General features: G+C 45.3%; 1 protein-coding gene across 2 annotated transcripts; it reads left to right on the top strand.

The window, feature by feature from the left end:
- The first annotated feature begins 4,302 nt into the window (after positions 1-4,302).
- On the top strand, positions 4,303-23,918 carry CLTA (clathrin light chain A). Of its 2 annotated transcripts, none has more exons than XM_027105519.1 (5): positions 4,303-4,693; positions 11,527-11,564; positions 13,896-14,013; positions 18,022-18,133; positions 23,450-23,918. In XM_027105519.1, exons 1-5 carry the CDS (start codon positions 4,492-4,494, stop codon positions 23,619-23,621), a joined length of 642 nt encoding a protein of 213 aa, XP_026961320.1. In that variant the 5' UTR covers positions 4,303-4,491; the 3' UTR covers positions 23,622-23,918. The 2 variants fall into 2 exon arrangements, with proteins under 2 accessions (XP_026961320.1, XP_026961321.1); XM_027105520.1 differs by lacking the exon at positions 23,450-23,918 and adding an exon at positions 22,459-23,318.
- The last annotated feature ends 505 nt before the right edge of the window (positions 23,919-24,423 follow it).

The raw sequence follows: 24,423 nt of genomic DNA, 5'->3' as shown, positions 1-24,423 counted from the left end.
TTACATTATAAAACCTGTCCCTCATATCCCATGTTTTTTATGCTCTTTTCTGTGGTTTTCATCCTTTTGATTCTGTTTCTGCTTGGATATTTTTCTGCTCTGTCTTCTGGTTCACTAATTCTCTTTTCAGCTATGTCTAATCCACTATTAAACCTCTCCATTGAACTCTTAATATCAGATACTGTAAATTTTAGTTCTCAAAATTTTGAACTGCTGAAATTCTCATTATTTTAATTCCTTGAAGTCTTTAATCATAGCTAGTTTAAAGTCTAGGTCTGATAACTCCATTATCTGAATCCTCTGGAATTTCTATCGTATGCCTGTCCTTGAAAATATTTCTGAACATGTTTTGTCTTTTCGTGCTTATTTATTTTTGGATGAAATTTTCTTCTGTCAGAGAGAATTTACTCTTGCTTTTGGCAGGCAGCTCTAAGGTAAGGGCACTAGAAAGCCTGGATCGATTTTATTCAGTCAAGACCTTTTCCCCCTTTATTCCTAGTAGGTAGCCCTTTGGGGTCCCAACAAAAAGCCTGGTACATTTATCAGGGCCCCTTCTTCTTGGTAGGCCCTCAACTATTCAGCTTCTCAGCCTCTGCTTTTACAACTAACAGTCTCCTTGAGAGGAAAAATGGCTCCAAATGTTAGGCTCACTTTTCTTGGTTTCCCTTCCCTTCTAGAACTTTGGCCCACAATTCCTCACTGCTTTGGTAGTCCTCTGATGCCTTCAAAGAGATTTTTAAAACTTTTTGCCCAGATCTTCTAGCTGTTTTCAGCAGAAGAGTTGGCCCAGAACAACTTGCCCACCATTGCTGGAATTAGATCCTCCTCTCTCCTGAACTTCAGACTTAGATTTCCAATATCCTTTGGAATGTTTCCTGAATATCCCACAGGTCCCTCATGCTCAATATGTCCACACTGAACTCTTCATTTGCCTCATCTCCTTCCATTCCACACAACCGGCTTTTCCTGTTGTGGCTATTTCTGTTCATGGTTTCACAAGCTATAAAAGTTATCTGTGAATCTCCTTTCTCTCTCTGTGCCTCCTCTCTCTGCTATTACTTACAAGTATTATATTATGTATATTACCTCCATTATTTTCCTTCCACCTGAGCCCACTGCTGTTTCCTAGAATATCATCCTTGGCCCCCTGCATCTCCCTCCTGAACCCCTGCAGCAGTCTTTCCTAACTGTCCTCCCTGTTTTTAGAACCCTCTGCCATGCTAACTGCCTGAGCTGCCAGAAGATTCTTCCAGAACAGGGTTCTGACAGAGTCATTGGCCAGGTAAGATCCGTCAAAGGCTCCCCACAGCTTCTGCAAATGTAGTAATAATCCTCACCTGGGCTCTCAAGTGCTCCATGATTTGACTCCAACACACTTTCTTCAGCTGTATCCATTTACTTTCCTGATCTTCCATCACCTAGCCAAATCACTTCCCAGAGCACAGCCTGCCTTTCTTCCTCTCCATCATATATATCTCACAACCCTTCTCCTTTGAGATCCATCTCAAATGCCACTCCATTCCAGCAACAAATGTTTATTGAACACTTGCTATGTGCCAGGTATAATGCTAGACCCTAAGAATACAAAGATAAGTAAGGCATACATGGCCCCTGCCCTCACCCCAGCAGATCTACCTTCAATTATTCCTCTAGTAAGCCCTTCAGGCCCAGCCAAACTAATTTACTCTCTGTCCCCCAAACATGCCAAGCTATGAGAGATAGACACTGCACTTATCTCCCGTATGAAACTTTTCTAGGACTTCTCAACCAAATATGACTTGCCTCCCTTCCGTCTTTTCAGTTCTTGCTTGCTCACCACTGCCCTCTCCACACCCATACCACATCACCATTTGCACCTATCTTAGAGTAATTTGTGTGCATTTCTTACCACCCTTCTTCTGGATCAGATACTTTTTGGCTTTAGAGAGTAGGGTCTGTGTCTTAACCTCTCAACCAAGACCCATCAGACGTCACTGTGTGGCCCTTGGTCTGGCTCTGGCAGAGTGCTGAGGAAAGACCCTGCACAGTCCAATCTCTGCCTCTCCCTAGAACCAAGGGTTCTTCCCAGCTGTGTCACCCAGTACTTCCCTCTCCCCATCTCTCCCACTCCAGCCAGGAGCTCCCCTCCTTGTGTATACTTCTAGCCACCTTCTGGATATCACCTAAATCATCTTCTCTGTCTCCTGGCAATTACTGGAACTCCCCCAGAGAGCATAAACTAGTGGCTTTGGTGATTTCAGGTATGATTTATGATCTCATCCTTTCCCCCTGCAACTCTCCCAGTCCCTACCTCTTGTGGTAGGTAGGGACTTCCCATCAGTGCTCCCCAGATCATCGAAGTCCACATCACTGCCCTGCCTGGACCTTCATCATGCCATTCCTCAACTTCTTTCCCACAGCCTCTGTTCCCATCCATCCTGCACCCAGGGATCAGATTAACCTCCTAAGCAGCACTTTGATCAAAGCATTCCTTTTTCTGGAACCTTCCATAATTTCCTATTGCTAATAAGCCTCTTTAGCATGGACTGCATTCAAGACCCCAGCATATGTCTCCATATTTACCTTCAATTATTCCTCTACTTAAGCCCTTCAGGCCCAGCCAAACTAATTTACTCTCTGTCCCCCAGACATGCCAAGCTATGAAACCTTGCACAATTGTAACATTAGGGCGCCAGGAGTAACTCTTCTAAACCTTACCCAAATATCATAACTGAACTCCAAGCCACCTCCCCTGTGAAGTCATCCCTAAACGACGAGCTGATTTCCTCAATTTTGAGTGAATAAACACTTGCTGATTTTGCATGATGAGAGATGGTGCCCCCTCTAGCAAGTGACTCTCAGGACAGCTTCCCCAGAGTTAATGCGCTTGCCCCCGAGAGAATGCTCTCTGTCCCTCAGCTACTACTGCTGTGAGCAACCAAAAGTTGTCTTCCTTGGGCCCTCTCAGGGTAGTCCCCGTCCCTTATCCTCCTAACAGGGGCAGGATATATTGTTTCAAAGAGAAGAGGAATGTGAAACTACTTCATGCATTGTTGCCAATTTCTGTTAGGGATGAGTCCATTTATGTTAGGGATGAGCATTAAAACAAAAACAGGGGGGAAACTGAGTCAGGTGCAGGCCCTAAAATTTTAAATTTCTTAAATGATTTTCTTCAAAACTTTCCTACACTTCATACTTTAAACGACTTTAAAGGTAAATACATGCTTTAAGGAAGCAATTACCCTTTTGTGTCAACAAAGATTAGTGTATATTTTTAGGACCCACTTTCTTGTCCCTTGCTGACTACCTCTGGAGGCAACTTTGACCTCTGGCTGGTTCTTTTGGTTTGTTTCTGTTTTCGACTTTTTAGGGTGGTGGTGGTGAAGGAGAAAGGTCCTTCTTTTGGCCAGTGGATAAGCCCCTCCTCAACATGAGCACGAGAAACTGGAATCACTGCATTATCCTCCCTAGGGTGTAGACAAAATTAACTAGCCATGTTATTAACATGTCCCTGATTTAAAAGAAATACTGACAGCACTTTGTTTTCTAAGCAAGTTCCTGCTGTCCTTAGGTGGGAAGGGTGCGCACATATAAGATGTTGTGGCTAGTACCATTCGGGATTGCCCAGGAGACCAGGGTTTCCTCTTGGCCACTGACTCCCTGTGGGACTGACCCCTCATGGGGGCCTCAGCTTCCCTACGAACCCGATGATCCTTAAGGAATTTTTCAGCCCTAGAAACTTCTGTCGAGCTCTGAAAAGAGTACTGGCTGCAAAAGGGCTTTGTATAAGGAGATATATTCGCCTTTTTATAACAATACTATAGGGGAGAAATGTCAGAGTGTATTTGAATTGATTACATTTAAGTCAGGCGGCTCTAGGGGAGAAAACAACCCAGACTGGGTCAATGGGTTAACAAAAATTTTTTTAGAAAGCCAGTACACAGCCGTAAAAGGAGTCAGTTTTCCCAGTAATCCTGGGAGGGAGATAGTGCAGTATTCTTGTTCCCAGTTTACAAATGAGGAAACTGAGATTCAGAAAGCCTAAGTGGCTTGACTCTTCTGCAATCGGCCAATCATCGCCGCCCTAACTTCACCTCACTTCCCGGTTCAGAGTCCTCTGTGAGGTGGCGGTCCCGGGTCGGTCCAGCCACAAAGGCGGGTCAGGCAAAGCTACTTTAAGTCACGCAGCACTTCCGCCTGCCGGGGGCCGGCCGTCCTCGGCACCCTCCTCGCAGGTGTTTCCCGAGTCACGAGCTTCACTCGGGGGCCCAACCCTCCTCCGGCTGATTGGTTAGCTCTTGAACCACTTCTGTCCTCTGATTGGTTATTACCTTTTCGGCTCTCCAACAGAGCCCAGACCGACCGGATATTGGGGCAGGGTTTCCGCTTCCGTCTTCTCCCTCCTCCCGCTTGATATCCGTCGCCACCACAGCGGCCGCTGCCGGGCGCGGAGTTGGCTGGTCGGTTGGTGTGTCTCTCAACGTCGGTGACCGTGCTGTTGAACTGCCCGCCATGGCTGAGTTAGATCCATTCGGCGCCCACGCTAGCGGCCCCGCGCTGGGGAACGGAGTGGCCGGCGAAGAGGACCCTGCCGCGGCCTTTTTGGCGCAGCAGGAGAGCGAGATTGCGGGCATAGAGAACGACGAGGCCTTCGCTATCCTGGACGGCGGCGCCCACGGGCCCCAGCCGCACGGCGAGCCGCCGGGGGGTCCGGGTGAGTGCGGGCGCGTTCGGGGCGGGAGCACTTGTCCGGAAACTCGGCCCGGAGCGGGTCTGAGAAGCTCCGTGTAAGTCTTGTACCTCGCTGAGCGAGAGGTGAAGCAAAAAGGAAACGGGACCCCGGCTCAGTCATGCAGAAACGCAGGCTCGGCAAGCCTGGTCCGTTCTGTGAATGTGTTTGAGCGCTCCCGGGCACGGGCGGGGGAAAAAGTCAAGAAAATAGGATAAGCTGAGGAGCCCGAAGAAGCCCGTTCAATGCAGGTATCTTTCATTGAGCATTTGCTGTGCCTTGAGCCTGGCCTCAGAGGCACAGCCGCATTGGCGCACTTTGGCCAGACTTACAGGCCAGTCTGAGCCTAACACAGACCAGTTAGTAGGAAGGAAGGCCGGGAAAAAAAAAAAAAGAATCGTGGTATCGTTTTCGAGACAGAAACGAAAATGGCAATGCAGTTCAGTGTTTCAGCACTTAAGGTGTACAGAATGTTGGGGTGGGGGAAGGAGGAATGAATAGGGAACGCGAGAAAGATGGTTTAGCCCTGGAGAAACTGTGGCCAAAGAGGGCAAGAGTTTTACCGCTTGTGGAAGGTATCACTGCTAGGACTTCTGGAGCTCTCCTTCCTCTGGGAAGAGCTTTGGTAGGCAGTGTTGCCTAAGCAGAACCTGAGATTAGCCTGGATCGGTCTTCCATGAGGTGAAGGAAAAAAGTAGTGTGGCCTTTCCCCAGCCAAGCTCCAGCAAAAAAGAGAAAGCGAGCACGTGGCAGGCTGCCAGTCTGACTTCTGAATGCCTTACCTGTGTGCAGTGCTTTGGATTGTGGCGGTAGGAGGAAAGGATGAGTCTAAGAGACCTTTTTAATCGTATAGGGAAGTAGGAAATGAGCTAGAAGAAACGGGACGCGGCTTTTCATTTCTTTAAAAAACTTTCCAGCTAAGGGAGAACAAGGTACAGGTGGGACAGATAGAGGTGTTTATGCTACCCTAAACTCAGACCTTAAGGGGCCAGGCAGGTAACATAAATGAGAGAAACATGCGGGCTGTGAGGTAATAAGGAGTATTGGAGACTGCGGCTTTGGTGCACTAGAGTAGTGAGTGGTCTTCGTAAAACCGTTCGGACTCCGAAATCTCAAGTCTTCAGCCAAGCAGAACCTATTTGGGGAGTGGGGGTGGGGAGACCGCTAGTTTGCAGCCTGAATTTTTATACTACATCATGCTGCCTCCTGAGCAAATCAGTTGCCCAATAAGAATCTACAGGAGAATGGGTAGTATACCTGAAAATGCAATTTATAGCAAGCAGGTTGGGCTGAACTAGGCTGTGGCCGGAAAATGAATTTGGCTTTAGGTGATTAGGGTTTCTTTGTTGTTGTCGGGAGGTCTTCAGCATTTGCCTGAGAATGGTAATATTTTTAGATTCTTCGTTTATCTCACTCATTGAATAGAAGGAGAAAACTGAGTCCTGCAGAGAAACGACTTGCTTAAGAAAAAAGGGCAAGTTAATAGCTGAGCGCCAAGTCCCCCCACCTTAGACTGTGCCATAGTCTGTTGCAGTTGTTTAAGCAGGGGTGGCGTGGGATAAGAGATTGTCATTTCTGAAAGGCAGTTGTGGTTGCCCTGGGGAGGACAGTTGAGGGTATCAGGACTCATAGAAGACTGTCCTGATTGAAGGACAGTGTTGACTCTTGCTCACTGTTGTATCCCTGGTGTCTAGCAGGGTGTCCGGCACACAGTAGGTACAAAGGAATGTGCAAAAATGTCAGGTACAGGGGTCCTGTATAGAACCAGCAGATCTTGGTGATGGGAGGGGTAAAAGGGAAAGAATAGAGCTGGACACACAGATCCCTTCTGCATCAAGCTTTCAGCAAAGGGAAGGAAGGGATAATTGCTGACTTAGTTCCTAGGAAGGACTTTCTTAGTGAACTAAGCATTTAGTGACTTAAAGCCAGATCTCTGACAGTGTAGTTGAGGTTGGTAATAGTGCAGTGGTCAGAAAAAAAATAGTGCAATGCTCAGCACTTCCTTTGAGGATTAGAGCACTAGTTGGACACTTTATCTTCTTTCTTTTTCTCTTTTCTTCTCTCTCTCTAGGGGTTAAGATTCTGTGCTGTCCTAGACTGCTTGAATGTGAGTTTAGCTTTGTGGTCTCAGACAACTTACATACCCATCGCTGCCACTGCCCTGCCTCAGTTTTCTTCTCTGTAAAAGGTGCGGATACTCACCACACAGGATTGCTAGGATTATATTGGAGAGCACCCATAAAGTGCTTACACACAGAACCTGGTATGTTATGACTACACACAGTCCCTGCCTATTATTACTTGGGAGTGAGGTGAGAAAGGTGTTACAAAGCCTATAGGCTTTGGGGTGTGCTGAAGACACAGCTTTTACGAGGGAGCTCTGTATCTGATGTGTTACCGTACAGAGATATATAGGCAGGAGAGAGGAGAGAGGAACATACCTAAACTCTCCCAGCCTTGGGGAAGACTCCCATGGAGGAGGGGCTAGGCCTGAGCCTTGGATGGCGCCCTCAGTTGTTAGGACATCCGGAGAAGAACATTAGTTTAGAGGTGGGAGGTAACCAGCTGAGTGAAGTGGCTTGGGGATACTGAGTAAGAACAAACGGTCAGGAAAGAGGCAGCTCGAGTCTAGAGCCGAGGAAAAGCCCTCAATCATGAGGGCTGAGGATGGAGGAGGCTAAGAGAGGTGATTAAGGAGCTACTGAGAGAGTATGGCAGTGAGGCACTCATCAAAGGAAGAGAGGTACATAAAGGAAAGCTTTCTGGAGGTGGAGAGTAATTTTCTTGGTAGCAGAGGGAAGTTCGGGGAAATTGCATGCATGATCCTTAGTGATACTGCACATTTGCTGTGCCCCAGGTTCTCTGTGTACTTTCAGATCCATGCAGTAACTGCAGGCAGAGTGGTAGTGTCATCCTGTTTCAGGTGAGAACTGATGGTTGTGGAAGTTAAGCCAGGTTCCTAAAGTGGCAAGCTAATGCATGACTCCACAGGAATTCAGACCCAGGTCTGCTTGACTTCCATTGGTTGGGGAACATGGGAAGTTGAAGGTGGGTTTGGGATAAAGAGTCTTTCATCTCTGGAAACTTACTCTGGCCCTTGTTTGTGTCTGGAGTTCTAGAGATGCCCTAGAAAGTTTCCTTCTGGGGCATCAAGTTGGTTAGCTTAGTTGTCCTAATAAATCAAGGCCCTGCGTGGCCTTTCTTCTACATGTTTCTATAGCAACAGATGATCCTTTGATTTGAGCCAGTTGAATGTCAGTACAGTAGTACAGTAACTAATAAAAGCTCAAAGCACTTGCCAGTGAGTCTGGATGAGTCTTCAGACCTAAAGGACAGGCAACATGCGACTTAGAAAGAGCTATGGGATGAGAATTGCTTCTGATGTTGTGTCTGGGGTAGTGACCAAGGTCTCTCCTACTGACAGTGGCCCTGGGTTGAAATAAATATTAACTGGATAGTTGGTGTGTTAGTTGTAATATATTAACCAAAACGTAGGCCTGGCCAGACTAGCCATTGTAGGCCCGAAGATTTAAAATTATCTCACTTTTTAAAATAGTATTTACTTACTTATTTATGGCTGCGTTGGGTCTTCGTTGCTGCACATGGGCTTTCTCTAGTTGTGGTGAGCAGGGGCTACTCTTTGTTGCGGTGCACAGGCTTCTTATTGTGGTGGCTTCTCTTGTTGTGGAGCATGGGCTCTAGGCATGCGGGCTTCAGCAGTTGTGGCTCTCGGGCTCTAGAGCGCAGGCTCAGTAGTTGTGGCACATGGGCTTAGTTGCTCCGCAGCATGTGGGATCTTCCCGGACCAGGGCTCGAACCCGTGTCCCGTATCTCACTTTTTAAATTTTACTCAAAAAAAATAAATTCCAGGTGGATTAAAGAGAGGCTTTTTTTTTCTTTTTTAAGTACCAGAAGAAAAGTGAATGTTTATCTTAGAGTAGGAAAGGCCTTCATCATAAATGCAGACAGAGAAATCATAAAGGAAAAAAAACCTGATAGTGTCTCATACAAGTTAAGTAGTTCTAGGCATTAACTATTGTAAACCATACAAAAAGATAATGGGGAAAATATTTGCAATGTGAGAAAACAAATAATACAGAAAGAATACTTAGAAATCAAAAGATTGCAGAAAAATGGGCAAAACTCAGGCAGTTTAGTAAAGAAGAAAATCAAATGTCAGGTGATCACCTCACAGAAGACTGGCACAACAAAGCCACCTGAAGGTTTTTTTTCCTGCTATCAGATTAGCAAAAATTTTAAAACACGCTAAAACTCAGTCTCTAGTAGCAATGAAGGTCTGAAAAATGGGGCACTCGTGGCGATGCTGGAAATACAAATGGTGGACCAAAGGGAGCAAATGTCTGGTGTTTAGAGGTCTTTAGAATATATATTCTGTGATCCATCAGTTCTATGTCAAGAAATTTATTGCTGAGGAAGGATTGAATATGCCCCCTGCAAATACTTTTATTAGTTTTTTGCTAAATTTACATTTTCAAAACTTGATAGAATATTTTAAAAATGATAGGGATAGGTGGCACAGAAACAGCTTAAAGTAGAAAAAAGCCACTAACAAAAACTACAAGAAACTCATTTTTGTACTTTTATAAATAAAGCATAGGAGTAAAACAAGTAAGGAAATTAAGAAAAGTACGAGAAATATGTTGAAATGATTGATAGATAACCAGCAAGTGAAACATGGATCAGAGCTGTGATGGGTTGGTAAGTGCTTAGATCCTGTGGTTTGTCTTCATGCCTCAGGTTATCTGATGATCCTTCCTCTGACTTCTTGCTTGCCCAGGTATTGCACCACTTTTTAAATGCTGATTATCTCATGATACATGCATTTAATGTTTTTCTTATATATCTTAAACATAAAAAATAAATTTAAGAGTGAAAATACTGTCATTAGTTATCTGCCCCTTCAAGAACACCTTACTTACCTCTCAAGGAACCAACCCTACATGTATTTTAAGGTCGTTTGTGAAGTGCTGATACATACAGATTTGTTGTGAGGATTAAACTTAATGTATAGAAAGTGTTTAACATTGTGCCTGGCACATTGGAAGCAGTAAGTAGTAGGTGTTTTCATACTAAAAAAGTTGAGAATTTAATGATATATATGAATGGATTACTAAAAAGCATCTGTTATAGGAGTCATTTTGCGGGAAGAAATTTTATGTGTATGCATTAGATAAAGTAAAAAAATAGAAACCAATAGGCTGAGTAATGAAATTATGTGGCATTTTCTTCTGTCTCCATTTTCCTTTTTTTTAAAACAATGTTTTGGTATCAGGGAGGCATGCTGGGGAAATGAAAGTTTTCAGTACTCCCAAAGCTAAGAGGAGGGTAGTTGGGAGAAGCAAGAGAACGAGGTTGATTTGGAAAATAGGCGGTTCAAGTTGGGTTTAATTAGTTAGGAACCAAGAAAACTGGAGTGGTTTGATGAAATCTTTGCCTGTTCAAAGGAAAGAATGCGACTGAGAGCACCCTGCCTCTGGCTTCTAGGAAAACCTCTGATGTTTCTGAGGGCCTTGTGATGGTGGCCCACACTAGCTGCTCTGCATTCCTTTCACTACTTGGGTTCTTATATCTTTTAGGTTCATCTCTTTTCTCCTCTTCCCTCTCCCATCCCATGCAATAACATGGTCATCATAGTTTGAAAACAATTGGACAAAATACTGTAAGTCCTACATAGTAGGCAGTAAATACGGGTCAGCCAACAGATAGAGAATACGTAGAATATGTAGGTGGACGCTGCATTTTTATGGTGCCTGTATTGAAGCTTTTAAGGGGAGGCAGAGCAGCCACTCCAAAGGGCTGGTGTGCAGCCTGGTACAGGCTGTATCAGTGGCGGCTGTTGGGTCAGGGCATGGGTTAGAAACACATGCTTATTGGGCCAGTCAGGTAACTGAATTAGTGACACACAGAATGGGTTAAAAAAAAAAAAAATGGGGCTAGTGGGGACTGGCAAATTGTCCAGAGCATGCTGCACGTAAAGCCTGCCTTCATTTAGGAATGCAGGCCCAGTGTTGCCAGATCTTCTGTCTGCACACCCACACACACACACTGGGAATCCTGATTTTGTGAAATTTCCTGATTTAGTGCTTTGTATTTTAAATAAAATATGTTCAGCCTGTGGACCACCATTTTGAACTGTATGGATTGATAATCTCTGAGTCTTAGACATTTTTCATATTTCTGAGATGGACTTTCTCATTTAGCTCATGAACAATTAATTGTGCCAATAAGATCAGATTGTATACAATTTGAGTTTTTGTAACTTGCATCCTTGAAAACACTAATTTAATTTGGTATGCCCAAAGCTTACTGTTCTGGACTAATTCCAAGTAGACTAGAGGAATTAGTAAGAAGTCGCAAGTGTAGACCCTCAGGTGCCAAACCTGTTCTAGCCAAAGGATGGAGAGTCCTGACCCCAAGAAAGCACCTTGGTTTAAATATGAAGCTGCATATCTCTGCTCGCTGTGAAGGATTCCGGGCCACCCTTATCCTTTGCCTTCTTTAGAACTTTGATAGAGAAACTGTTGCTCTGTGAGGCTCTTCTGCCGGGCTTCTAAGTGTTATCTCTAAGCTAGAAGACAATTATCAAAAGCTTTTGGACAGATTTGTCCACATTTTGGTGAAGTCATTTGTGTAAGCACATCTTGATTTCATTAAATAGAAAGTTGTCCATTATTTATCTGGTACCTAGCACAGGGATAGTAACTTAGAGTACTTACAGCACTGTGTCATACTCTGTAACCCTTTGGCCCAGCATATGACCAGCCCTGATTGACAGATTGAAATCTTATGTCTTGCAGATGCTGTTGAAGGAATCATGAATGGCGAATACTACCAGGTACAGAGTACTCTGATTATGATGCATGATAGTGTTGAGAGTCTTCCTTTCCTGTGATTTGAATTGACTGACCTGGAAAGGATCCCACTCCTTTGACTTTCCTGGATGTATTAGTTACTGGTATGTTACCTGCCAAAGTGGAAGGATTTGAAGAGAGGTAACATTGATAGAGTAGTCTTTTAAAATGTGATTGACCTGACCCTAGTGTTACCAACTTTATTCTCAAGAAATGACCCTTCATGATGATGGCAGTGGTGGTGGCAGTGGCAGTGGTGGCTGATTTTTTTTTTTTTTTTTTTTTTTTTTTGCGGTACACGGGCCTCTCACCGTTGTGGCCTCTCCCGCAGCAGAGCACAGGCTCTGGACGCGCAGGCTCAGCGGCCATGGCTCACGGGCCTAGCCTCTCCACGGCATGTGGGATCTTCCTGGACCGGGGCACGAACCCGTGTCCCCTGCATCGGCAGGCAGACTCTCAACCACTGTGCCATTAGGGAAGCCCTGGTGGCTGATTTAAACACTGTGCCATGTAGTGTCAAGCACTGTTTATATTGAATTTTCTTTAATTCTCACAACAATCTGAGGGACCTGAACTATTGTTATTCCCATTTACAGATGAATAAACTGAGGCATACAGAGGTTAAACCAGGAGTCTAAAAGTAACAAAGGTAGTATGTGGTGGGGCAGCATTGGAACTTTTCAGCTTTTAGATTGTCTTGAGGGTGGGGGGTGGCTGGTATTTGTGACAACTACCATTATTTTCCCTCTGTATCACTGAGTTTTTGGTCACCAGCCCAACTTGCATTGGCTTAAATAGAGAGAATTCACTAGCTCATATAATTGAAAGAACTCTGAGATAGGCTAGGGGTCCTCGGACCTGGATTCCGACTCAGTTCCTCTAGGACTCTGGTTCTGCCAGCTGAGTGTGCAGTTTTATACTCTTTCACGGTGGCAGAATGGCTACAGCACTTCTGGGTCTCACATGTGCATGTCATACTATCTAGAACAACATGGAGGTTTCTCCCAGCCACTCAACAAAAGTCCTGTGTTTCCCTCTTGACCAGATGGAAGTAATCACTGTAGCCTGGGGAAATAGCGTGGTGCTTTGCTTCTGCCTGGGTTTCTGCCCACCCTTCAACCAGTTAACTGTCAGGAAGGATGAGATTAGTCTAATTGGTTTAAGCCAAAGGTGGACTAACTTTTGCTGTAAAGGACCAGATAGTAAACATTTTAAGCTTTGTGGGTCATAAGGTCTCTGTCAACCTATTCTGTTGCTGTAACATGAAGGCATCTGTAGACAGTATGTAAACGAATGGGCATAGCTCTGTTTCAGTAAAATTTAATTACAAAAACAGGTGGCTGAGCTGGCTATAGTTTCCAGTCCCTGGTTTAGAGCTTGGTCTTTAGAGTGAGATGGAATGGGGTTCAGTCCTGGCTTTATCCCTTACTAGCTGTGAATTTGGACATGTCATTTCTCTGCGCCTCAGTTTAATCCCCCAACTGCTGACATGGGAATAAAAATTTGACTTGTAAGGTGTTTGGGAGATAAAGCTTTTATGTGGCTGAAACATGGAAAGTACTAACAATAAGTTAGTTACTAATACTACTGTAAATAATTTTCTTTCCATTTTTGTTTATAGTCTGGTTAAGCTGGTAATATTCCCTAGTTCAGTAGGTGAGATAATTCTATAAAGATTAGATTCTTTTTGAATCTTTATCAATTTATTTATTAGCTTCCAAATCTTAACCACTATAAAGAACCTGTGTGTCTCCCTCCCCTCCCCATACGCTGTGACTCACATTGGCCTGCCTTTTTATTTTCTTTGGTGTGACTGTAGTAACTAGACATTTTCTTTTGGACTCTCTTTTTCCTAGAATTCACTATATTTTGATTAGGTGGTATGAAGTGTACTTTTCCCTGTATTGTATAATAACATTTAGAAGTGTCAGATTCTAGGCCTTGCCGTGCTGTGTATTTACCTTTGTTACTTTGAAGATATCACAATCTCTGTGTCAAGTAAGGAAAATAAAACTGATCACACTGTTTCCTAGTAAGTCCATTACTCACTTCCCCAGCTTTCCCATCTCCCACTCAAGTCCCATTTATTAACAGGATAAGAACTACTCAGGCTCCCTTGTGGATTGCAAGGATTGAGTGCATAATGTTGAAAGCTCCCTATTGGCACGTAAGGTGGTGGTGGTGCTCGTAAGGTAATCCTTTACATTTACCACAGCCATCAGTGTTGCACATAAACAGCGGTTCTAACTTGGGTGAAGCGCATTTCTGGGAGGAGGTTTTGGTACTGATAGAGCACAACTGTGTTTTGTGTTAAGGAGAGTAATGGGCCAACAGACAGCTATGCAGCTATTTCACAAGTGGATCGATTGCAGTCAGAGCCTGAAAGTATCCGTAAATGGAGAGAAGAGCAAACGGAACGCTTGGAAGCCCTTGGTAAGGAATCCCTTTCTGTCTTTGGGTATCTGTTTTCAGTGGAATAGTTGACCTTGACTCTACTTTTATCCCTTTTTAACATGAATTAGCCATAATGTTCTTGTACAGTTTTGGGGAAGGTATCTTTCCCAACAAGGTCACAAGGCCACCACATGGAGATGCTTAATCACAGGCCGCTGTGTGAGGATTCGGGCAGCCCGGAGAGCCACAGTGCATCTCTCCTCTCAGGAAGGGCAGAGTGGTGCTGTGGAAAGAGCCTTGGACTTGGAGTGAAAGACTGGGCTCCAGGCCCTGCGGTAACTTATCAGCTGTGGGCACTTGGTTGCTCAAACCTTACAGAATCTGTTTCATCTGTGAAGTAAGATCAGTGTTATTAACCCCAAGGGTAGTCTGAGATGGTATTTATGAGAGTGCTTTGTAAACCTGAAGGTATCATATCCATGTGAGGGACTGCACAGTCCATTTACCATTTGAAGGCTGGATTTAAAGTAATGCTTGAGAGGAAAATGTGAAAGATGTTAGGTAATATGTACAATTTGGTTTTCTTACCCTAATATTCCTGTAAGTTTTTACTTTTTATGGGTGAGGAAAGTGAGGATCAGAGGAAGAGTAAGTTTTTGGATCACCACGGCTATAAGTGGTGGAGTCAGAATTTCAGCTTAAGTCTGCTCTGCTTCAGAATCCATACCCATCCCTTCAGCCGCATTGCATTTAGTGTACGCCATCTTGAGGGGCAGGCTGAGCCTGAGAATCAGTGCTAGCCAGCCTGGCCTTTGCTGAAGAGCCTTCTCCATGGAGTGTCAGCTGTTGGTCAAGATCGGGAGAGACTTGGTATCTGTACATGTGGGTTGGAAAGGTGTGGCAGAGGTGGGGGGGGGGTGTTATCCAGAGGGTATTCTTTTCTCAATTTTTTATTAAAATTTCAGACACAGAATAGAGTAAAACAAACATGTGTGCCCCTTCCTCCAGATTCAGTAATGAACATTTTGCCATATTGGGTTGTCTTTGTATAAATGAGGCATGTATGTGTATGTTTTATACACTCAACATGTGCATACATTTATATGTGTATTGTGAATATACACATAATTTTTTTCCTGATTCACTTTAAGATATAGACACCACCACATACATCATGCCTAAATATTTTATTGTACAACTAGAAATAGCAACATGCTTCTATATTACCACAGTGTCAGCATTATTACTCCTTCTTGAGAATCGCTGAACTAGTGAAAACATGACTTAGATGGTGTAGAAATAGGAAAGGACACCTAGAAATAGGAAAGGAATTGACCCAGATAATACAGCCAATTAGTGTCTGTCCAGCCCAGTTTCTGTGGCTTTCAGAACAGAGGGCACACTTACGTTTAACCTTTACAGCAGTATCCAATAGTAGTTTCTTTGATGATGGAAATGTTCTATATCTGTGCTGTTCTGTATGGTAGCCACTAACTGTATGTGGCTATTATGTCTGAGAAACTGAGTTTTAAATTTTATTTAATTTTAATAAATTTAAATGGCCACATGAGGCTAGTAGCCACTGTACTGGATAGTGCAGCTTTAGAAAGATGAAGATAGGTATTCATGGTGCAGACAGCCTTGGTCCTTGCTTGTTCTTCTTTGAGCATCTCTTCTGAGTAGACTTAGAGGCAAGACTTAGCATGTATTAGTACTACTGGAGTCTTTTTCATGATGCAGAACCCAGCTTTATCTTTTCTCTTTCCCCAAAGTTTAGCAAAGTTGTCTTCTCCATGGAGGAGCATACACTTTGGTGTCTGGAAAAATATCATTTTCTTTTTCAGTTATCAAATTGGGCCCTTTGGGAATATTCCATGAAGTGCTATTTTCTTAACTCATGTTGCCTTCCTGAGGGAAGTCAAACATTTGGCCTCGCATTCCAGTAGAATCGAATTAAACTGGTCCGTGAATTAGGTGTTTCTGCAGTTTCACATTTTTCTGTTGCAAGAACTGTGAGAAAGTGCAAGATGCTAAAAATAGAGAAGCAATGTCCATGGTCTTAAGCTTAGCTGTGTGCTACGTTTTCCAATAATTTTCTGTGAACATTAATGCGTATGGCCAGAGAAGACAGCTGTCAGTGTACCCTGCTCTCTAAGAGGATTTTTCACCCTCTCCTCTCCCTTCTCCCTCCCAGATTCAGAGACGCTGTATTACAGCTTGGATCTTTGTTCCATCAAGCTAAGTGTTTAAGAATTCTAAATTCTTATTGCCAGTGTCACTTCATAAATTTATAAAAGAAGACGATTTAAAGGAACTATTTTATGCAGTAAAATGATCATTAGACTATACAGAAAGAAAATACTCTCCAATCAAAAAGTAATTCTTTGGAAGTAATTTCACAACTCCTGAAAAGGAGACCTTATTCTTTAAAGTTTTTTCAGTTTCTTGTCCGCAGGGCACCATCGGCCCACAGCATCTCTCCCTGCATCACAGCACCCTCCATTCCACATACACTTAATGCCATGGACAGACACACATCACAAGTTTACTGTGTATACTTGAGTCATCAGTGGAAAATTTGAGTGAAATAATTCTCCTCCTGAGCCAGTATGTCACCTTCTGATAAGTTAGATAACAGGGTAAAAAGTTCTTTATAATCTGAAAGTTTGCGGGAGTTTCTAGCTGCTACTAGGTTATTTCTAGTAGTTACAAAGTCTTCTGCAGGTTGTTACTACAAGACCTTTCTTGCAAAGGCCCTAAAATTGCCCCTGAATGCTTACTTTCTTCCCTTCAAGAAGTTGTTTGCTTTGTACTTTGCTCCTCAAGGACACTCATTACAGGTTGGGCTCTGGATCACTGATGCCCATCTGCTGGTCACACCTGTGACTGTTGCTGGGCCTGCCTCCCTTTCCGTCCCTCGTCCCTCTCTTTGGAGGCAGCACAGTGAAGTAAGAATGTGTGAGCTTTAGAGTCAGACCTGGGTGTGAATCTTGGCTCTGCCACTTATTATAACCTTTGGGAACGTTACTCAAACTTGCGGAGCTGTAGCTTTTCTCACTGCTGAATATGGGACTAGTTTACCTTCTTGGGATTGTTGTAAAGATTAAATGAGATGTCTGTAAAACACCTGCCAGAGAGGACATCCTTAAGAATGTGCTTAAAGTTTAGGTATTAGGGTGACTTCCGGTGTCAACTGTGGCAAAAGTATGACCTGTATTTCCTTCTCTCTACCATTTACTGACAAGTTTCTTTTAGTATCTTAGGGAAACTCGTATTTAGTCCTGAGAAACTTTGTGGGTGAGAACCCAATCTGGCACACCTGCTAGGTGTGCTTTTTCTCTCTCACCTAGAACCTTTTGGATAGCTGTTAATGACGACCCTCACCTCTCCCCCCACAGTTCTCCGCATTGGAGTTTCTCCTTTAGTTCTGCCCTAGCTCTGCCACAGACTCGCTCTGTGGCCTAAGCGGGAGTAGATATTTTGTGCTCCCCTCAATTCCATCTATACCCTACTGTTTCCTGCTTCTGGAATCATCTCTACCTCTGATAATTTTTCTCATAGCTCCTTGCTTCATAGTTGTGCATCTACCATTAATTGTCCAACCTGTGTGGAATATAGTTTGTGAGGAGATTTTATTAAAAGATTATTTAATATGAATAGTCCACCCTGAACTGGCAGCATCATTAAAGAATCACCTGTAATTGCTTTTTCCCCAGTTGGTGTCCCAAAAGCCTTTTTTAAAATTAAAAGTCAGTATTTCCACCTCTCCCCCACCTCAAAAAAAAAACCCCAAACTAGTGATCCACTAACGTGTAGGTGGACTGGGATAAATGGTGGTGAAACACTTTGGATAGAATTGCTGAGATCGAGAGCTGGACATACAATCAGGGAAAAGAGAATTTTATCTTCCCTCCCGAGTGTTCTCCCTCCAACACACATATGCGCCTGCACACAGCATGAGATTAATAAGCCCAAATACACGGTGAAGCGGACTTCAATTTGCATTTCGCCTCATTTGTATCGTCTTTCTTTTCCTTCCCTTCAAAGATGCCAATTCTCGGAAGCAGGAAGCAGAGTGGAAAGAAAAAGCAATAAAGGAGCTGGATGAGTGGTATGCGAGGCAGGACGAGCAGCTACAGAAGACGAAAGCGAATAACAGGTCAGTCCGTACTGCTTCTAGAACAGCTCGTTTGCCAAGACAAAATCAGGTCCGTTTCCACCAGCCAGTGTAGGTTTTCAGCTGCCGCGTCTTTTAGTGTGAAATGTCTTTGCAGGTTTTCAAAAATATACTTGAAACGTAAGGGTTACAAGTCTCTTGGATCTTGTGAGTAATTCAGCCTGTTTTTTTGCCACACTAGTTGTAGTGAGTCTAGCTCTGCAGCTGAGAGTTTGGTTAGTATGCACTGCCTGTAATGGTATGATTCTGCAGAAGAAGTGTCATCTCACGGGATCAAGTCCACGTGTAAAAAATGTAACCCTGGAATGAAAGGCCACTTTCAGGACTATTCCAGGATCTCAGTACTTTGGAGGAGATTATAGACTCAGTCATGTCGCATCCCCTGCCTCTGAGGGCTGCTCCCCAAAGGGTCCAGTAGTAGGGATGTGTGTTTCGTCATTAGGTAGCCAAGATTTTCCAACACAGTGACTTCAGAATTAAGGGTTCTCTGGGTGCTTATTATCTGTGTCTAAGAAAATCTTGAGTTGACTTTTTAAAAATGCTCTTTTCAGAATTTACTCACTTACTGAAGGTTAAGTAGTTGTAGGGAGTAAACAGTGTCATTCTCCTTCACCACCGACCAGCAGCTGTGGTCTTTAAATGCTCCGTGCTCAGAGTTCACTTGGAAGCAGCTCAGAAAGAGAGATGGGGGCAGCACTGCTCACCTGGGCACAGGCCGATGGGCTTGCTTCCCCTGTGAGACTGGAGACTGGGAACTGGCTTTCACTTCATAGTCACTCCACCCACTTAAGTGTAAAAGATAGGTTAGACTCGGCCTGGGGCTGTTTGTAATTTTCATGGTAAAGAGCCTTGGGTCCTTGTTCTCAGAGGCAGGAGTGGGTTTAAGTACCCTTGTCTCTGGCAGCTCTTAAGTGGAAATCTGCCAGAAGAGAGGGAGCTAACCTCTTTGCCAGACAGTTTCTGCTGTCGTGGGGCGGCTACGGCAGAACAGATGGACTGTGCAGCAGCCTTCGACTACCTGTCTCCCGTTGCCCATTCTTGGTTCTGTCACTGCCTCGAGCCTCTGTCCTGGCCACCTTCCTATGGGGCATGCGTGCCTGTTAGGTTCCATTTGAAGTTTTGTGACAAGTATGGTGGGGCGGCCCTCTGGTCGGGGTTGAGTTGCTGAGGGTAGTAGCGTTAGCTGCCGGGGCTTCTGCTGTGAGATTGTGGTCAGTTTGAAGTGCTGACAGGTCCAGGTTCCTTAATCCTGTGCTCATTCAGGATGATTTCCCCCAGATGCAAGTTCAGATTTCTAAAGAAGGATGGATGGGTGCTTGGTGCAGGAACCCTGTGAGGCCCTATTTACCTTGGCGAGTTGCCTCAGGCCGTGCATGTGCTCCGAAGTACTTGGTAAAACCAGGCTGACCCTCCAGGTGTGGAGTCCCCTTCCTGCCTTGCCTGAGGATTGCTGCTTTCAGTCCGCTCTAAGTAGGTGGAAGGGCCAGCTGAGTTTTCGTGTGTGGTTTCCCTTTTGTTCTGGGGCTGTAGCCTCGATGGAGCTGTGCTGTCCTGTCACCAACAGCTCCTTCCTCTCGGGCTAGCTGCAAAGGAGCAAAAGCCTGACAGCAAGCTTTTGTTGTCTCAGTAATGCTTTGAACAGGAGTCATTAAACCTTTATTCTCTCCCAGCAGAGGCAAGCACAAGTTGAAATTGACTAGGTTTAGCCCTGTGTGTAAACTAAAAGGATTATGGGTTTACAAGCTGGCCTGCCTTTCCTTTCCCTCCCACTCATTGTGCCCACAAACTACTCTGTTTTCCTGCTGACTTATTTGGAGTTACAATCAGGCTGTTCTTTTTGCTTTCTCTAAATTTCCACAAAACACCTCCTATGTATAAACCAGAATGGGAGAGAAGCAAGGGTATGTGAGTTTAAAAATAAAATTACTAGAATTTCCCTTCAAATAAATATGGGAGCTTAGGTTAATGACCAGGCATGACTGTCCTTAAAGGGTTCCTCCCACTCCTGTGCCCCAAACCCACTGGGCAAAGGAGAGGGTAAGACTCATTGAGGGAGGTTCCCTGCCCACCCATGCTGGATGAGGGGGGCTGGCTGGGCCCAGGGATTCAGCCTGTCCCCTGCTTTGTGAACTTGTCCACCCAGCTTGCCCCCCTTTCCTTCTTGTCCCAGAGTTGCCATTTTTGTCCATTCCCATGTGAGAGTGAAGGGGGGATGAAGTTCTGGCTTCTGGGCTGTACGTTGTCAAAGCAGATGAGTCTGGCAGGGACTGAGCGGACTGACGGTTGTGTTCAGGGACACACAGTACGCCAGAGCCAGGACCCTTGTCTGCAGGTCTTCTCACTGCTCGCCTCCAGCTCCTCTTTTTTTCAAAGGTGGGCATTTTGAAATGACCATCTATGTTCCCAGGATACTGGCAGTTGGTCCCAGCTAGTCAGTGTGGGGAAGCAGTAGTCGGATAATCCAAGATTAAGCTGGCTTTGGGCCCTAGCGTTCCTGGTGTCTGGCAGCGTTTGTGCCCCGTGGTGTTTACTGAGGCTGGTGGGAAGGAGGCGTGGCCTCCCGAGCGCACACCAGCTGGGGAGCAGCAGTAACTTACGGTGAAAAGAGCCAGACCGCCTTGGTTGTGAGTTCTGCCACCCCTGTTGCTACTTGTTGCCAAACAGGTTGCTTCATCTTGAGGCCTCCCTTCCCTATCACGTCATCTGTAAAGTGCGGGGAGAACACTCAGCGTCCTGGGTTGTTTGGGGTTGAGGATGAAATGGACACAATGTCTATCAGAGGGCTCAGCCCATAAGTGGGTACCTAGGAAATGCTGGTGGTTGCTGGGGTAAGGCCTGGGGATGAAGCTGGCAGCACTTACCCTGGAGAATCCCGCGGGGAAGGCCAGTAGGAAGCCTCACCTGCTGGAGTGTCTGGTGCTGGAAGCCTCACTCAGTTAGGATGGAGCCTTGGGAGCAGCTCCCCAGAGCACAGTCGTGCCTCTATTGTGGATTTGAGATGTTTCTGCTTCTCAATGTTCTCTCTTTTTTCCTGCCTGCTTGCCTGCCTTTTGGACCTCTTGCTGTCTAGGGTGGCAGATGAAGCTTTCTACAAACAACCCTTCGCTGACGTGATTGGTTATGTGTATGTTGCAAAACTAATTCCTTTTCTTGTCTTGTTTCTACTTTTTGTTTATAGTTAATGCTCCTTTTATGTCACAAGTTGCTTTGCTTTTAAAATTATTTCAAACTGGCACTGTGGGGGCTGCCTAAGAGTTGATAAGCTGCGGGAATGTTCCATTGATTGTCTCACAGAACCACGACTCCCTGCAACTCTGGTTGCCATTTTTCATTTTGGGGTTTGGAGGGAAGGAAGCTAACTCACTTTCAAAATGTGAGTCATTCGTGATCTCGTCTGGGAAGGCTTTGGGACTGGGGAGGGCTCTGACCTCTTGTTGCTGCTGCCACTGCTGCCTCCCTGCCCCAGGTGGGAAGGGGGAGTGTCCCCACCTGGGGAGGGGGAAGAAGCCCTGGGTTAGGAACCAGTGCAAGCAGCATTTTCTACACTGGGTTCCTTTGAAGAATGTGGGGTTGGGGCAGAAGAGTCAGCAGAGGGGGCAGTCTCCCGTGGGGTCTGTAATTGTTCCTCTGTGGTCTCCTACCAGAAATTGTTGTTTAGTGGCCAGCTTCTGATGCCCTGTCCCCCACTGTGGCATAAAGAGACCCCCAGCTTTGAGGTCGAGATAGCCAGAGCTGTATGACACAGGCCACTGTGGCTTTTCCTCCTAAAGAAAACTGCAACCTCTCTGGAAAAGTGTTGTTTTGTTTTGGTTTAAGGATTTCTGTTGTCAAAGCAGTATTGCTGAATTGCTTGTTTCCTCCTTGAAAATTAGGACTAGCCTTTTGATGTAAGGGAGATGAGGGTGGAATGAAGGAAGTGAGGAACTTGTGGGAAGACTAGACAACAGGCTCAGGTCTGTAGAGCCTCTTACGGTGCATGACCTTGAGCCCTTCATCCCGTTAGGAGATAGAGCTGGGTTTCCTGGGCCCGTGGGTGCATTTGCAATGAGACTTGTGAAATGCTGGACTTACAGGTGGTGTTGGATTTACTTTTTGCACATTCTCTCTGGAGTAGAAATGGAGACTGGAAAAGTCAAGTCTGGGTTTGCTGGGCAGCAGGGTGGCCCAGCAAAGCCAGCCGCACGTCCCCAAGAGTACAGAGTGGCAAGGGCATGTCTAGCTTACTGACCATCTGCATTGAGCTCATTCTCATTTTCTGTATCTGACCTAAAGTTTTTCTTATTTCTTTTCTTCTCTTCACCTTTAAGCACAAACATAAACCATCCTTGCTACAGCCTAGAACAGTTAAGTAAACCTTTCTCACTGCCCCTGTGTGTGCCATGAAGTCGCAGTGTTGTAGTGGCTCTGGGCTTCAGCGGTGTTTGCCACGGCCATCCCTGTGAGAGTGCCACCCCTCTGTCCCCACAGACCAGTCATCTCCATTGCTTTCGCTTTGCCTGTGATGCCTGTTGGAGTAGATGAAGTAGTGTGTCTTCCCTCCTCTTAGCATTGTCCTTTTAGGCTGTAGCTCCTACAAGTTAGCTCCCAACTGGGGATGGGCTGACCTTGGTGTGAAAAAATGTTGGAGCAGCATCCTACCAAAAAGCAGTTCACACTGCTTGGCTCTCAGCCATTGGGCGCCCACCCCTGCCAGAGTGCCCCAAGAGGCCCATGGTACCCGGCTGGAGGGAAAATGGCAAACTTTTGGCTGAGGAGAATGTCCTAACAAACCCCTTCCAGAATGGCTTTAGTCTCTAGTGCCTGCTAGCATGGGAGCTTTGTCTTGAATTCCTTTTGAGCTGCCCTATTTCTCTCCAGCCTTAGGAATAAATCCAGAGGCTATTGTGCAGTGACCTGTGGGCTTCTTTGGAGGTCTCTAAATTTACTTGAAACTCAGTACAGCCCAACATAAACTGCTGTTCAAGTTCTTGGCCAGCCTGCTGCTTTGCCCTTGCTCATGAAGGCAGTGAGTAGCTGGCTAAGGACTGGCTTTTTAAATTCTCTGTATCAACAGAGAGAGTGAGTCCTGAACCAAACACCTGTATTCCAACATTTTACACAGCAGTCCGGGCCCCCTGTGCCTAGGAAAGCTGGCCATGTGTATGCTCCCGAGTCTGACCTGGGCCAGGGGCTGTTACTCTTTGGAAAACCAGAATGCCATCAAGTCAGGCATAAAGAGGCAGTTGCTTTCATAACAGGGCAGCTGCCAGGTAGCTACCAAGGATTCTACATTAAACCAACATCTTTTGTTGCTTCCAGGGCAGCAGAAGAAGCCTTTGTAAATGACATTGAAGAGTCGTCCCCAGGCACTGAGTGGGAGCGGGTGGCCCGGCTGTGTGACTTTAACCCCAAGTCCAGCAAGCAGGCCAAAGATGTCTCCCGCATGCGTTCTGTCCTCATCTCCCTCAAGCAGGCCCCCCTGGTGCACTGAAGAGCCGCCCTGTGGAAACACTACATCTGCAATATCTTAATCCTACTCAGTGAAGCTCTTCACGGTAATTGGATTAATTATGTTGAGTTCTTTTGGACCAAACCTTTTGTCTTTAGAGTTGATCATTGTTTGTGATTGCATGTTTCCTTCAACTGTGTTGTCCCTGGCATTCAAAGAGGAGGGGAGGTGGCGGAGGAAGGGAGGGGAAGCCTCCCAATGGCAGCCTCAACCTATGCTTTCGTGCGTTACTCTGAGAATAAATTTCTGTTTCAGACAATAAACAAACATGAAGCTTCATTATTGACCACAAGATATGCTGCAGTTGGGAGTGAGGTTGGTGAGGAATTTCCTTTTATCCTTTCTAGGGCTGAGGCACAGCCACTGGGTGCCAACCCCTGCCTTGAACTAAAATAGCTCTGAGTTTCTATTGTCTATAGTAGGAGTCTGTTGTCTATAGTAGGAGTCTGTGGAAGTTTCCATTGAAAAGGGAGTTCCTTGGCTAAAAGTTAACCCCTTATTGCCCACCAAAGATAGAGCTTTGAATCCCCACACCACCCTAGACATTTTCTCCCAGGTGGCTCTTGTTTGTCACGGTCCCTTACCGGAGGATCTTGGATAGTATATTTCAGCAGGGGTCTCTCTGGGAAATAAAGCTAGTGAGACCCTTACTCCTCTGGATTCAGCCAGTAAACCTGAGTCAGGATGGCATGAATGTGGCTGGCCCCATTAACTCGGAATCCCTGTAGCACACACTGGGATCTGTGCCATCCTTAGCACTTTGCTAATATTTCTATTGTCAAGT

This window comes from Aethalodelphis obliquidens, unplaced genomic scaffold, assembly GCF_003676395.1.
Source record: "Aethalodelphis obliquidens isolate GAN/ISIS:26980383/991018 unplaced genomic scaffold, ASM367639v1 scaffold7, whole genome shotgun sequence".
Classification (NCBI taxonomy): domain Eukaryota; kingdom Metazoa; phylum Chordata; class Mammalia; order Artiodactyla; family Delphinidae; genus Aethalodelphis; species Aethalodelphis obliquidens.
The sequence above is the reverse complement of the archived record's forward strand: the minus strand, read 5'-3'. Positions and strand labels throughout refer to the sequence as shown.

What these genes read in the sequence shown, in the direction of transcription:
- CLTA (XM_027105519.1), top strand. Translation starts at nt 4,492, where the DNA reads ATGGCTGAGTTAGATCCATTCGGCGCCCACGCTAGCGGCCCCGCGCTG. An exon ending in CGAGCCGCCGGGGGGTCCGG is followed by an intron (nt 4,694 to 11,526) that starts GTGAGTGCGGGC and finishes TATGTCTTGCAG; the next exon opens with ATGCTGTTGAAGGAATCATG. An exon ending in GGAACGCTTGGAAGCCCTTG is followed by an intron (nt 14,014 to 18,021) that starts GTAAGGAATCCC and finishes TTCCCTTCAAAG; the next exon opens with ATGCCAATTCTCGGAAGCAG.